The sequence below is a fragment of the Triturus cristatus genome, chromosome 5_2, assembly GCF_964204655.1.
Source record: "Triturus cristatus chromosome 5_2, aTriCri1.1, whole genome shotgun sequence".
In the NCBI taxonomy this organism is placed as follows: domain Eukaryota; kingdom Metazoa; phylum Chordata; class Amphibia; order Caudata; family Salamandridae; genus Triturus; species Triturus cristatus.
In genome coordinates this window covers 759,606,953-759,623,083 of record NC_140588.1, presented here as the reverse complement: position 1 = coordinate 759,623,083, position 16,131 = coordinate 759,606,953, and the positions used below count along the sequence as shown (strand labels likewise).

Here is a 16,131-nt window from a genome sequence, read left to right as displayed (position 1 = left end):
CGCTGCTGATCGCATCGACTCGACGCCCTTCTCGACGCCGTGAGCGCTGCTCCGGCCAGACATCCCTCGACGCCGCTGCAGATCGACCGGACTCCGAGGCACAATCGTCGCCGACCTCGACGCCGACATAGACGCCGTGGATCATAGTTTTCTTCATTTCTCAAGGTACTGTACTCGTGGGGTCTGTTGCAACTCCAGGCTCGACGTAGCGCTCCTCGCGGTCGACGCCGAACCTTGGGAATCTTGTAGACTCGACGTCGTGTGACTCCTGTGGGGGTCACATTGTTGCCAAAGAACTGTGTTTCATGAGAATACTCAATTTCGTTGCTAAAGAACTATTTGCCAAGAAGAAACCTTACTTGAACTATCATTTTTCCTTCCAAAGAGTATTTATTAAGACTGTGGTATATTTGTCGTTATTTGGTCTTGTGCTAAGCCTTATATAAAAATACTATTTTTATAATAACTTCTGTGTCGTGTCCATCTGTAGTGTATTCACTTTATTACTGTATGTGGTCATAAATGCTTAACACACTGCCTCTGAGATAAGCCTGTCTGCTCTGCCAAGCTACCAAGGGGGTAGCAGGGGTTATCTGAGTGTGTAATCCCCTTTCCCTGACTAGAGTTGGTTGGTCCCTATTTGTCAGAAGTGTATACCTCTGCCAACTAGAGACCGCCGGTTCTAACAGTGGGTTTTAAATTTTACTTGTTACGGTGTTGCGTGCTGTTCTACCTCACTCATTTGCATGTACTGTTTATTCCACAGGTATATGCCAGCTTCTTTCCCTGGGACTCGCAGTTTTTCACAAGTGTGCCGTTAGTCACCCTGGAGCCGCTGTACGAGGTTCGTGCTCACATGTTAAACAAAGTTCACCAGGAAGTGCAGTTCTTTCAGCGCATGAGTCCATCAAAGCAGGGGAGCATCAGGGACCACTTTGTCACATGAAGAAATTGGGTGCTCATTGTGGCCAGTTCTCTGCTGGAGACATAAGTCTAAGAAAGAGTCCTCTATGCACATAAATTCAAAGCTTGCTGCAGGCTCCTTTGTCATCCAAATGTTTACAAGAAATATGCTTGTTCAATTCTTCTCAGAATGGTCAACCATACATGAGAAAGCTGCATCAACTACCTGGGAGGTACTTGGTCCAAAATTCCAGACAATTTGCCAAGACAATCTTGAAAATGTTGCCTGAAACAATGCATCTCAGTTATGCCAGAATATTTTCAGGGCCAACTGAACTTTGTAGCAGTTAATCTGGGGCCCATTCTCAAAAAACCTGTTTAACTTCCGATTAAATTCACATCTTACCCAATTTCACAGTAGGAGGCCAGACCATCTGGCTAAATCAACAACTGCATTTCTCCATCTTTGTAAATAGGACCTTCCCTATATGTTACCTAATTTTCTTACGATCTCCTGCTGCTTATCCAAAGTGAGATGGGAATCTGTATAGCTAACTACGATAATTCCCGCCTGGTGGTCTCAAATCTGGTTTCCTAACCTCTTACAAATGTCTATGGAAATCCCAATTCTGTTACCCAGTTTCCCCAACTACTTAAAAAAACACCATGTTTTACTGTTAAGCTATTACTCGTTTCACTTTCTGTTGTAAGTTTGAACAAGCATAATAGGAGCCTCCGGTCTGGCTACTCAGACAGAACGGGCAGCCTACTTTGCAGACGAGATCAGGAGCAGCAGAAACCCACCAAGAGTACCTTCTCTATACTTAAAGATCTTAAATCGGCAGGGGTATCTGCAGCGCCCTCTATCACATCAGATGAGCATTGAGGCTCTCACCACCTTTTTTGTCAACAAGGTGGAAAACATCTATAAGACCTTTCCTCAAGCTGCTATGTGTTCTGACCCTGTGTGTATACCCCCCCCCTTCCCACTCACACGTTTGCCGCCTTCCCACCGAACTCCCAGGATGTGCTGTGCTCATTATGCAGCAAGGTTAAATCCAGCTCTCCTGCTGATCTCATGAAGCCTGATCAATTTATGAAACTGCTACCTGTGCTTCTAACACCTGAGTCAGGTGATTAACATGTCCCTGTCTATGGCAGCTGTCCCTAGGACTTGGAAGCAAGCTAGGGTTGTTCCCCTGTTAAAAAAACCTACCTCGATACAGCTAAACCTGAGAACTTTCCTCCTCTCTCTCTCTCCGGCCGTGGGCATCCAAGATCTGAGGCCTCCATAAATTCCATCTTAACAGGTGTTTTGGAAGAGAACAACATACTAGACACCTCTCAGAATGACTTGCGTCCGGGTCACATCACAGAGTCTGATCGCCTAGCTGTGACCGAACATCTGAGGGTAGCACTGGATAAGGGACGTACTTCGGCACTGATCTTATTGGCTCTCAGTGCCGCGTTTGACAGTTTCTCACCAGATCCTGTTGCAAAGGTTGGAGGAGGCAGGCATTGTGGGCCCTGCCCTGGACTGGTTCGTCTCTTTTCTTTCTGAAAGGACCTTCCAGGTAACGGCCCCCCCTCTCACCTCCAGGGTCCATACTATTAAACAAGGTGTGCCACAGGGGTCAGTTCTGAGCCAATCGCTTTTCATCCTGTACGTCCAACCATTAGCACTGGTGGCCAGGAGTAGAGGGCTTACAGTAGTATCATATGCAGATGACAAGCAGTTGGTAGTTGCACTCTCTGATGACTCCGTGCAGGATGCTCATAAGTTTCGGAGCGATCTCTATGCATGCAATGCGGCCAAGATCAGGACGATTTCTTCCACATGGTTTGAGCTTGCCCCCGATTGGTGCAGTTCTGGGGAGAGATTGAAACTGAGCTGTCCGAGGTCCTGGGGTGGGAGGTTTGGCACGATCCACGTCACTCCATCTTAGGGATTACAGACGGACTTCACGGGTCCAGGAACGAGAAGTTATTTTATAATACAGCCATGGTTGTGGCAAAAAGGGACATAGCCGCCTCATGGAAACGTCCTACACCTCCCAGCTCGGCTGGATGGAGAAAGGGGGTGGATTGGTGTGCGGCACAAGAGAAACCCATGTACGAGGCACGGGGGTGTCCTAAGAAATACCAGAGGGTGTGGGGCAAATGGCTGGGTGCCGTGGAGTAGCTTGTTCCATCCACACATTATGCTGTCCACCGCGGGAGGGTGGGGCCTGAGTGCAATGTATGTGTTCTTCTAGATGTACTGTGTCAATATCGGTATTATGCAATGTCGAAGCAATGGGGGTTACATTCTCTTGAAACAATAAAAATGTGTTCATCAAAAAAAAAAAAAAAAAAGGTTTCGGCGTGATCTCGCTGCTATCGATCAGTGTATGACTGCCAACTGCCTCCAACTCAATGCCAGCAAGTCTGAGGTCCTGCTGGTAGGCAAAGATTCTGAGCTGTGGAGTGAACGCTAGTGGCCTGCTACCCTGGGCTGTGCACCCGCCCCCAAACAGGTGGTGAAAATGCTAGGTGTCTGGGTTGACTCTGCTCTCAGCTTCCAGGTCCAAACTAAGAAAGTGGCAGGGATGTGTTTTGGTATACTGCGGGGGCTCAAACCGCTGTTGGGTGTTTTTCGATCCGCCCATCAGGCAGGTTATTGTTCAGGCCTCAAGTTTTGTCGAGACTGGATTACGCTAGCTCCATCTACCTGGGGACTAACAAGAGTGAGATTTTGAGACAGCAGAGGATCCAAAACGCAGATGCCAGAACTCTCCTTGGCCTTCCTAGAACCTGCTCCAACACTAGTGCTATTAGTCGGCTACACTGGTTGCCGGTGGCCAGACGAGTAGAGTTTAAGTCCCTCTGCAATGCTTTTAAAATCCTGAATTTTTCCTCTCCTGGCACCTTGGCCAACCTGCTTTCATCCTATACTCCCACCCGCCAACTCCGCTCGATAGGTCATCTGGCGGTTGTTCCCTGGGTACGGAGGGTGCGTGTTGGTGGGCGCTCCTTCCGCACACTGGCAGCTCAACTCAGGAACTCACTTTCTATACACATCCGCAGCATTAATAATGATCTGGCTTTTCGTAAGGCTATTAAGACCCTCCTATTCCCTCCACTATAGGCCCCGTTTCTGTCAGTAGCCTCTCTTTCTGTTTGCTATCAGCACTGGGACGCCCCTTTGCTGGGGCAGCTGTGAGCTTTACAAAATATAACATTAAATGCAGATTTTCCAAGTGCTAATGTAGGAAAGTCTAATTATAGTAAAGATACTAAGGAGATTATTATCCCACCACTGTGTCAGATCTCTGGAAGAATATTTATTTAGCATTTTCATATCCCCCCGAACCTTCAACACGGCTATTACTTGTATTTATTTTCTCAGCCACAATCTACAGTTCCTCAGTTATCCTGAAGGTTTGCGTGAGGATGTTGAATGGATTCTGGAAACCTCTCTGATCAACTTCTGCATTTTCGTATTGTTTAACCATTTCCTAACAATTTGAACTGAACCTCGGCATCAAGAAAGAGGATGTGCTGTGCATAACAGGGTCTATTTAAAGACTTTTTATTACCCACCTCAATGTGTTACATTAATAGTTCTTAAATAGATTTCTGGACAGTGTATTTTATTCCTTATTTTACTGTTCTACCTAGTGTCCCCAATTTGCTGCTAAAATACGACTTTCCTACATAAACTCTCAGAAAATCTGCATTTATTTGAAAGGGCGGCAGCGTGCACCTAACTCCTTGTGTATCATTAGAAGTGGTGCTGGATGAAAGTGAAGTAGAGCTTATTTACAGGACTGAATTGTAAGTAACGAGCTATTGCCATTTCCAGCCAAGTAGCTTTACAAAAATATAATAAATAAAGCGCAGTACTCACGCAGATCCACGGGTACAACCAATCCAATATTAAGTGCAGTGGAAGAAGGAGAACTATTAAAGTGGCGGGAACGAGGGAGGTGCAAATACATTACACGCCCCAAAATGCACCGCGTGATTTAACAAACCTAATTTCCTGTGGAGAGGTTTTATTTTGGGAGGGGGAGAGGGAAGAATGTTTTTTTGGGGGGGGGGGGGGCATATGGATGGTTCTTCCACCCTAGTTGATTTTGAATAAACATTACAAAATGCTGCAAAATATACTGGCTGTAAATCGGACCGTTCTGAAGAAGCACCAATGACTTCTACTTAAACTGAAGGTGTGCTACCAAGACTTAACCGCCTTACTCATATTGAAGAGGGGGGGCAGTAGGGGTTAATCTGCCTGACCAGTGCCCACCCTCACAACTGCATCACAAACACACTGGGCAAGCAAATTTGGGACCTAACTGACGGTATGCCCGCCTTCACATACCCAGAGGGTGTATAATTGCTTCTCTATTACAACTTTTGCTAGCGAGGCGGCGGTACAGTTTATTATAACCTTCCTCTACCCAGAACTGCGCTTTTGTGTCTCTGCACCAAATGGTCTTGTGGGCGAGTCACCACGGTGACCTGGACGAAAGCACTAATCTAACTTAAACACAGGCCATTGTGTACTCCGATTATCCCTTTGGTTTCAGAAACAGGAAAACACGGGGAAATGAATCTATTATTATTCCCAAAACTCTTTGCTAGAAGAGCCAAAAGATTGAATGAGAAATTTGAATAAAGACCTTCCCTTTACAACACATAACATGAAGATAACTGGATAGCAAATGTTAGGTATAACCTTTTTGTTTTTTTAAATGTACATCATACTTACATAAACAAATTCTTCAAAGGAGATTTTCCCATCTTTGTTTTTGTCTCCCTGTTCTATAAGTTTATGAATGATTTCTCTCACACGATAGCCAGGAAGAGGTAAGTTTGCTTCTTTGAAAAGATCTTGAAGTTCGTGGTCCGAGATGAAACCGTTGCTGTCCAGATCTTTAAGGAAAAAAAACACGTGTATAGAAATTTTTGTTAGAGTTGTTCAGAAAACAAAAGTAAAAATAAGATTTGAAATGCAACCAATAAACGTTTTTTGTCCTGCAATGAAACATATCCCCCCCACAACTACTATGCCAGTCACAAGCTTTACTGCAGTCCGAACCGTTGGCAATTTAAATTTCATCTTGAGTCTTCGGTGGAAAATTGATTTCAGTGTTGGATGCCAACACCAGGAACTTGGATCCAAGAAAAACCCCACACTTCTTTATGGACCCGTTTTGTGAATATGCATAAGATCATCAAAACATGCAACTGCTGTACAGGGTAGATCACGAATAGATGAGTGGACAATGGCAGCTAATTAGCAGGACAGGACAGGTGGCGGGAGAGTGATGCAGTAATTATTAGAATGTGTGTCCGATAAAGGACCGTGTACAAGTATCTTGGAGTAAAGTACCCATAGCTATTTTTGCTAACTAAATGCCACCCACCATGAAAAAGCAGTGCCCAACCTTCAGATAAGAATGGATCTGATGCAAGTAGGCTGCATGGACGCCTTGCCACTGTCCAACTCGTCATTCCTTGCCACTGAGCATCAAATCACTTTGCTTGCCAGCAGATACCAGAGGTCTAATCGGTACCCAGACTGAAGGACTCCACGGTCTGCTGTGCCCTTCAGCACTAGGGTGGATAACCTGCCACTACTAACTAGGACACACGCCCGACCAGCACGCAGTCTTCACAACGTAGGAAGCGACTGGGAAGGCATGAAGCCAAGCTTGGGTGTCAAGAAAAGATCAGAGGTCCCAAATGGCCTACTTATGCCCCCAATAACGACACACAGTCTAACAGACCCTCAAGCGTATGCCGCCTGATAATGCAGCACACCAAATATCCGTATCAGCACTGCCTCTCCACAGGCACCCTGGGCAAACAGACTTCCCAAAACGTCCTCACAAGAAGAGAAGACACTGCATCTGCCAGTGGGAACCAAACTCTTCTACTGATGGGCATTTCATGGACTCTCTGAGAGAGGTCATTTGCATCCCAGAGCTTTCTGCGTAAATCATTTTGTGTGTTGGATATACTTGCACGAAGCTACCAACCTTTATCGGTATACTGCCACCCTCTTCCACACAGGACACTGTAATGATATCTTTTGAAGTCAATTGACAGACAAGCCACCTTTTGTTGTATTTTGTGTCAGACTATGACCCTTTGAGCTCAGCATCCACACAACATTGTATCATATGTCCCACTACAACAGTCAAACCATACAACAGACATTTTGTCCTAACCTGTGGGCTTCTGCCCAGTTCTCCCACGCAAGACACTCCATACCCTTACAAAGAAACAGTTCAAACACAAGACACCCCTTTCAAAAAAACAGTTTACCATCTTAAAGTCAACAATCTACTACAAAATTAGCTGTACTAGTGCAAGGCCAACTGCTTGAGTCGCCACTATCCTGGAACCAGAGAGAATTATTGGTGAGGTTGTTGAGCTGCCCATGTTATCAACGGAATAGAAAAACTGCTACAGAGAACTAACTTAATGAAGGCAGGGTGGCAGGAATACAATTGCAATCAGCACAGGCAACTCTGCTGGACAAGGCAGTCAAGGTTTTTGGTGGGGTATACTGTAAGAATTTACGTGGTCTTTACTGCTCTATTCACAGATTAATCCTCCGTCAAACAATAGTGTGTTGGGCCAGTCTGCTCTTAGTCATCACAGGACCATGAATCTATTGGTATATTTTGCTCCATCTTAGATTTTTCCAACGATGGGTTTCAAACAGAAGGGACCTCAATGTAAAACAGCTATCTATACAACCCATGCAATAAGCGGAAAGTCTAAGCTACTCGCTTGAAAAGATACAAGCTGCTCACTGTCCCTACTCTTGTATTGGTGGTTTTCATTCTCCTTATCCCCTTTTTCACAATCATGAGATGCTCTTGCTGCAGGACACGATTCAAGGTGCCAAGATATGTCTACGAAACAGAGGAATCATTTTTAACAAAAAGAAAGTTTGAGTGGCAAGGGATGTAGAAATTAGTACACCTAGTGAATGCACCCTACTTCGCTCTTTTTACCAAATCTATCCTGTAAGATTGCAAATCAAAAAATTTTCTACTGGATGCTTAACAGGATGCACTTAGGCTACAATATTCTCATTATAGTAACCTCACCTTATTTTCCCTTCATACACAACCTTTATTTGTACACTTTGGTTTGGTTTTACCTATTATTTCCCCAAAACACCCTTTCGGTTACATTTCTTATGAACACGTGGCGCCAAACCATTTGGGGTTCAAAACATGTCCATGTAAACTTTCTAGCATGCATGTGAATTGCCAATAAAATAGCTTAGCCAGACCTTAAGGATTTCTCTAATCAATTGATGAAGCCATGGTGATCATGGAGAACAAAATGTATGTCTGAAAAAAATTGACGAAGATTAGCTAACATCCATCTGCTGCAATCCCCCACACTGGCTACTTTTGTAAATGCAACAGTGTTAAAGAAGTTAATCTTTAATTAGGATTTGACTCTCCCAAAATACTCAATCTCCTCTCGTGCTCTCAGGAGTATCTGGCACTGATCTAGCTGGTGGTACTATTATGGTGGCCCTCTAAGATCCTGAATGGCATAAGCCTACTTGGAATCTAGCAGCCTCTCGGAAACAGAATTTGACATTTTAAAACAAGAAAATCCTTTTCGTAATGGGGGTGTAAAAACACACAAGAGGAGATAACACATAATGACAGTCATGTTCGCTCTATGGGACTTGGTGACAACTCTGGTATGGTACTTGGTTAACTAGAAAGTGTCCCACGGTGTCAAAAATGGGGGCCTCTAGTTGGCAATGGCTGGCACCACTGTCCAAATAGGGACCCTTCTTCCTAAGTCAGGGCAAGTGGGCTACCCCCTTTGACAACCCCTGCTCAACCCTGTGGTAACGTAGCAAAAGCAGTTAGGCCTATCTCAGAGGCAGTGTGTGAAGCATTTATGATCATGCACAATAAGGCAGTAACGACACCATAAAAGGACAACTCAAGTAGGTATAGAAAAATAATATCTTTATCTAAGGTTTAACTCAAGACTCTCAAAGCGTTTTAACAAGCTACAATGCACGTAAACCAGTAGGGACTCTAAAAGGCAATAACGTATTTCACCAGACGTGACACTGACTGAGTTCAAGGCCGGGGCCTACGCGACCCGTTGCGCACCAGATACCTGCCGTTGAAAGGAGAGACAGCACGCAGCTTCTCGAAGAAGCGGAGACTGTGACAGGCGGACTCCCAGCGACCACAGGTCTTGGCTGCAGGGGTCCGCAGCATGCACTCACAATGATTCGGGCACTCATGGACACGCGGGCTCTCAGCGGCAACAGCACGCGGCTGCGGCGGCCCAGGCTGGTGGCGGCGATGACTCTCGTCTTGCAGCTCCATGGTGGGCTCACAGCAGAAGCTGCTCTCGCCTGCGGCGGCCCATGAGACAATAGCGGAAATCCTGACAATGGTGAACAAGATGCGGGCACACAGCGGCGGTAGCTCTCCCGTAGCTGCGACGGCCCACAGGACAGATCCCAATGACGCAAAGTTGGCAAAGGTGCAGGCACTCAGCGGCAGCAGCGGCCCACAGGACGAATGGTGGTCTCGACCAGGATGGCACAACGGTGGGCACTCGGCGGCTACAGCTCTCTTAGCTGCAGCGGCCCACACAGCGAAGGTTCCGAAGGTTCAAATTCAAGCGGGCTCTCAGCGGCGACAGCTCTTAACTGCAGCGGCCCACACAGATTCAGTGAAGGTTTCGGAGGTTCAAATTCAGGCGGGCTGTCAGCGGCGGCAGCTCTCCCTTAGCTGCAGCGGCCCACACAGATTCAGCAAAGGTTCCCAGTCCATGTTCCTCACAGTAGAATTAGAAGCTCCAGATTGCTCGACGGAGGCCTCACCTGCAAGCAGAATTCCTCGCATCGGAATTCCGACGGCTAACGGGGTGAAGTCTAATGTTCCTGAGACTTCGGCAGCAGGCGCTCTCGATTCAGGCTCTCGGGTAGCTTCTTCAGCAAGCTTGGTCAAAGTTTCAAAAGTCCTTTCCTCTGTTCACTCAGTTTCGTCTTGACATCCAGAAGGAACACGTTTGGACAAGGTTCCAGCGCAGCGTTTTATAACTAAAAAGTCTTTGTTCTCTCAAGCCACAAATCACTGAATCCAGTCAGAACCAGTTCAGTGGGGTCGGGGAGCACTTGGTTTACGAGGTGACATCCTGCCCTTTCAGAATGTGGGGGTCTGCTATCAGACGCCCAGTGGGGGGGTGGAGCCATAATTCACCTTGCCAGGCACGGCCTTGCTCAGATCAAAGAGTCACCCCTCCCCATGCTCTGAATACCGATCTCTCTCTCCAGCCAGGTCTGACCCAGCTGTCCCTGCTGCTCCAAAACCAGACGGCCAATACACATACTAGCAAAGCCTACAGGAAAGTTCAGGCAAGAAAGTACCGCGTTTCTAGAAGAGCCATTTTCGAACATGGGATACATAAATGGTTCTTACTAAAAGGTGTATCTCAATGTCCTGAGCATAAACATATCAAACTCGAAGTTCCGATCAGGTTCTGGGGGTCAGATAGGATTATAGAAGGTAATCATCAACCTGTCCATTCTGGCGTATGAGAACGGATAGCTTCACGATAGTAACAGTGAAATGGAGGGTAACTCGCTATTAGAACATGCTACACAGACCTAGGCATTATGGTTATCCTAATTCATACAGTCATCTTTTCACAGGGAGCATTCGTGCTGTGGCACTGATTAACAGTTGCACGGCACCCAGAGCATCTAAATCCAGCAAACATAAAAGATAGGAAGCGAAAAGAGGAAGGGAGACCCATGCCAATGATGCCAGGTCTAACATACGGGAATAAATCAAACCTTTTCTCCTCAGTGGTGGCGATATGCTCATCCTTCGAGAGTGAAAGCAGATTCTTCAACAGGCCGATATTGAATAACAGCAGTGTGCATTTGCAAGCAGACATCTTGAATCTTATAGTTGTCACATGTATTTGGCACGTGCAGCAGCACTTTTTTGGATATTCGTCCATGCTGGAATTAAAAAGTACTAAATATATTCTCCTGACTTTCTCCCTAACCTTTTCCCCCCTCTCCACTTTTCAGCTCCACTCTACTCCTGATGCCCTGCCCTCTTTCTGTTCCTATTCCTATGTTCCTCAACGGTGGAGAGGGAAGAGTTACGATGAGTTTTTTAAATTAATTTTTTTTAAATACCAAATTGTGCAGCATTACAGATCAGTACGCAATATGTACACTCTTCGATGATGAGTAGATATTATTTTTGTATTTCACATATAATGTGATAATACTTTGTTTCAAATGCCACGTGCTGGTTGGTTTCTGATACTCTATTAAAATCAAGCAAACCTACAACCAGTGTCCTATGACGTCATCTCGGAGGTAGTGGAGAGACCAGGCACAGGGAAAATACAAAAGTAGTAGATAAATCGGCTAATTTGCGCGTCTTGGGATAATGTAAGTGTTGTAGTCACAGCATGACACGGATACAGGAAGTAGGTTCCACAGGTTTATTGGTCACAACACACAGCATCAGCGCACTGCATCCTTCAGCCAGCCACCACTCAACTGACAGGACGCGAGCGCACAGTCAACCCATTAGAACATTAACATACTCAACATTCCACCGTGGCGTGAGAAGTGTGGCCACAGTGACAGCAAGATCATAACATACCCCCCTTTCCTCTACACGCAGGTAGAGCAAATTAATTGACTGAAAAAGAGGGGAGGAGAGCGAGGGAAGGACCAGGGCAGAGAAAGACAAGGAAGCAAGGCAGGGGGCAGTGAGCAAAACAACGCAACCACCTCACTGACAAGAGAAGGAGATAATACAGGTGGCAAATCACCCCACCATGAAATCATGCAAATGTTGGGGAAGTCTCCTGACCCGCAAGGGTCTCTGACACAGGAGTGTCTTGAGGATCATGAGACTCCATATCTTCTGCATTGGACCTTTGGCTAGTACTCAAATGGTCACCACCGGGACCTGGCACACTCGCTTCAGCACCGGAGCAAGCACTGTTGAGTAATTGATGATCATGAGCCAACATGTAACCTGAACATGAATTCCTTCTGACAATAGCTTTAGGAGATTGGTCTCGTGACCGATACTTCTCTACTCTCCGTAAGTTCAATTTTTCTCCATTGGCCAACATAACATAGAAAGGATGCACCTCCTGAACTTTGAAAGGACCACGAAACTTGCATAGACCTTTGACCCAATGATCGGATCTGACTTTGACCCAGTCACCCACTTGAATGTTGACCGAAGTCTTCTCTTGGGTGTGTCCGAGTAAGGATGCGTGCATGGGAGTACTCTTACCAGTTCCAGTCACATTCTTCCCTTCCCTTCTACCAACTCTCTGACCTATGGAGGTACTAATTAAGAAGATGGTTTTCTACCTCGCATGGCAATGAAGGGAACTACCCCGGTGGTGGAATTCTCAGTGGTGCGGTATGCCCACACTAATTCGTTTAAGGTTTCATCAATGTCAAGATTATTGGTGAGGGCCAGACTTATAGCTCCTTTAATCATACGGGTGGCTCTTTCTACGATCCCATTGGATTGGGGGTTGTACAATGTGGTGAGTGAATGTTTAATACCACACTCACGAAGAAACTCCCCCATTTCAATTGAAGTTAATTGGGAGCAGTTGTCCGTAATAAGGACAGTGGGAAAACCATCCTCTTTGAAAATGGTGCGCACTACTCTAATGGTAATTCTAGTGGTAATTTCAGGAAGCAGGTGCACAATAAGCCATCTAGAGTGGACATCCATTATGACCATGCCAAATCTCTTACTGTGGTGAACACCTGGCATAGGTCCAACAAAATCAGGGCAAATGCTGTGCCAAACCACCCCGGAATCATGGATCGAACTCGGGACATATTGTGGTCCAACCTTAAGTCTCTTCTCACACTCACAACATTCACTGCATCTCTCAACTCAATCGACCACTTCATTATCCATACCTGGCCACCAGAATTCATTCCTCAACCGTTTTTTAGTAATAGCCTGGCCTAAGTGTCCTTTGTGGGTGTAAGACGTGGGGTCTCCAAGCCTTAAGGGGGTACGTGAGACGAGCGGCTGGGCACCCAAAGGCCTATGTGTTAAGCGACCATACAACACACACATCCTCTGAAGCAGTAAACGCACACAATAAGGGACGCCACACAGTAGGGTGAATGCAAATTAATCAGATTTATCTAATCAAAGGAGCATGCACAGTTTCTTAGATGGCAATGGGTCTCACTTGAACATATTAAAGTTGGTATTATTGAATTTCATTACTGTTACCTCAGCAATCCCTGCAGATCTTTAGCATGGGCTCCACCAGTGCTGCGGGCCAGGGCCTGCATACACGGCGCTACTGGTATCTACAAGGAATCAAATGCACATAAACATAACTTGATAATGAAGCACTTCTCGTACACATTGAGCATTGCGCCTATGCACCCTCTGGAGAACAACGGGAGAGTAAAGCATTCCTCTTGTACATCAAACCTTAGGCACCCCTGAGCATAACGTGAGGTTGAAGCGCTGCTCGTTTATATCAAGGATTAGGCACTCCTGGGCACAACGTAAGGACAACGCGCTACACGCATACATAATACATTGAGCCCCTCTGAGCCTAACTTGAGGATAAAGCGCGACACGTATTTATAACACCTTGGGCACCTCTGAGCATAACCCGAGGATAAAGCGTTACTCGTACTCAGAGCACATTGCATTTATGAGCACACCTTTCAGATAGAGCGCTACTCGTACACGGAGTGCATTACACTCCTCCAGACACACAGCAGTCCCCAGGCAAGGGCAATCCCACGGAGGGGGAATTAGAGTTCCAGATGGAAGGGGAGTCTCCCGCGGAAGGGGGAAAGTCAAAGTCTCTCCGTGCAGTGTCGCTCCCACTCGGCAAGGGGCGCACCGGGGCCTTTCCACGTCTCTCGGGGAGCAGGTGGGGGGCGAGTGCCAGGCCTTCCCACGGCCACGCTACCTCCCAGCCCCCGGGGGTTACCTCTGTCTCGTCGTCCGGCTCCGCTCCGGGCCCTTCACCTCATACGCGCAACTGAGCAGGACACGTCACGGCCAACAGCTCCTCCTCACAACGCTGCGACGGCAGCAGCGGGGCCCCGGGCTTCTCCGCGCTGCTGGTCCTCGCACCGGGGGGGGGGGGGGGGGTCACCAATTAAGCTGGAGCTCTGCCAGCTCTGTGCTTGACGGGAGATGAACGCGAGGGATCCCAGGCCAGGTTTAGTACCTGGTTGATCCCCAGCAGTCAGACAAGCCGTCTTCGCATGAAGTTTCAGTATTCAGCTTTTGCATGAAGTTTCAGTATTCAGTCCTTGCGGCGCAGATGACTCTGGCGCCCTTGGGGGTTCTGTTCCTTGGGGGTAGGGATTGAGTTGGCGACTAGGTCCTTCCTAGTCAGGCTGGGCAGAGGTTCCCTGGGTCCTCCTACTGCTGGGCAAGATCAGTGGGTTTTACAGGATCCCTCACTCACTTAAGAGGCAGCACCTAAGCCCTGTCACTCTCAGAGGCATAAGTCCCTGGCTAGGCCCTACCGCCTAAAACTCCTGCATGGATTCTCCAGCTCTGCTTTACCCCACTGGCCAACTAACTAGAAAAAGTTCCCTCCCTCACTTAATTAGCCCTAGGTCAGGTGACCTCTAGCCAAGGCGGCAAAAGTAAAACCACACCTCCCTTCTAGAAGGTTCCAGCACATTCCAGGAGCTTCCCTATTCTACCTATGGGACAAAAAAGGCAGCCTGGTGTAGCAACATTGTTGTGGGGTCCCAGCCAGCTCCTGGCAGCTAGGGTGCTACTAATAAAGACCACTCTGCAGTAGCAGGGGTCTGTGGCAGCCATCTTGGGAGAAGGGAGCACCTGCACCTTAACACTGATTGGCAATGAAAAGGCGCCCGGAGACCTAGTCCAACATAAAAATGAGGGTGGAAAAAAATGAGGCACGATCAAAAAATAAATGGGGAGACCACCCTAGGGCTAACAGGTCTAACAGTGGGCTAAGTTGAAAGGTCTTTTGCTAATGCCAAACGGGGGAATTATCTGATCACCGCCCATGATAACCTGTCCAGCGACAGTGGATAATTTGTCAATGAAAGCATTGAAGGGTCTAACGCTGATGGGCAAAGTGCTCTCCCTATGTCTGCCATTCAAAATGAGGTTGAGGACCCCTTTAAAGAACTCATCTTGAGACATGGCCTCCGCCCATTCCTCCTTACTGACCACACCACGACTCCACTGAACCACATCATCAACACTGGAGATGGCTCCTTCCCTCTCACTCTTAGACACACCTCTTTTGTCTACTTCTTCCTAGTCACTCTTACCACTTCCGCATGACACGGATACAGGAAGTTGGTTCCACAGGTTTATTAGTCACGACACACACAGCATCAGCGCACTGCATCCTTCAGCCAGCCACCGCTCAACTGACAGGACGCGAGCGCACCATCAACCCATTAGAACATTAACATACTCAACATTCCACTGTGGCACGAGAAGTGTGGCCACGGTGACAGCAAGACCATAAAAGCAAGTAATAGCTGCACAACCGCCAACATGACAAATTGAGGTCATAATATTTTAGCTGTGTTTACATATGAAGACACAAAATGAAATTCCAACTTTTCCGATGCAAAATCTTTGCAGCAAAGTTAGATGGGTCGATTTTGTGTTATATACGCCGCCAACCTTTGTTTGCTGTAATAATATTTAGTGGACTATATGGTACCTTTGATAAAATCTTTGTGATATTACTATAGCCTTATAGGTCGCCGTAGTGGGCTATACCGGCTATTAAAGGACCGCTCCAGCTTTAAAGGCAGGAGCCAAAGGCGAGGGACTTTAACAAGGGAGCAAGACTTTAATATAGCCTTATAGCTCGCTGTAGCGGGCTATACTGGCTATTAAAGGCCCGCTCCAGCGTTGAAGGCAGGAGCCGAAGGCTAGGGACTTTAACAAGGCAGCGGGACTTTAATAGCCGGTATAGCCCAGCTACGAAGGGCTATAAGGCTATTAGATCATTCTGCCACTAGAGGGCAGAATCTTCTAATAAATTAAACAAAGGCTTCAGGGAGAGCGAGGGGATTGAAATCCCCTTAGGCGCCCTGAAGCCTTTGTTTACAGCCATAAAGAAGCATTGGAATGTTGGAGCTCCGGTCTTATACCAGCCATTATAAGCCCGGAGCACTCCATT

At 46.9% G+C, this 16,131-nt stretch overlaps 1 protein-coding gene across 1 annotated transcript in view; it reads right to left on the bottom strand.

Annotated features, from left to right (window-relative positions):
• The window catches only part of LOC146829232 (plastin-3), a 409,189-nt gene that overhangs the window by 187,508 nt on the left and 205,550 nt on the right, over positions 1 to 16,131 (bottom strand). Inside the window, exon 3 of the mRNA XM_085607861.1 lies at positions 5,657 to 5,820. Within this exon, the coding sequence (XP_085463987.1) occupies positions 5,657 to 5,820 (164 nt within the window). The remainder of the gene's footprint in view (positions 1 to 5,656; positions 5,821 to 16,131) is intronic.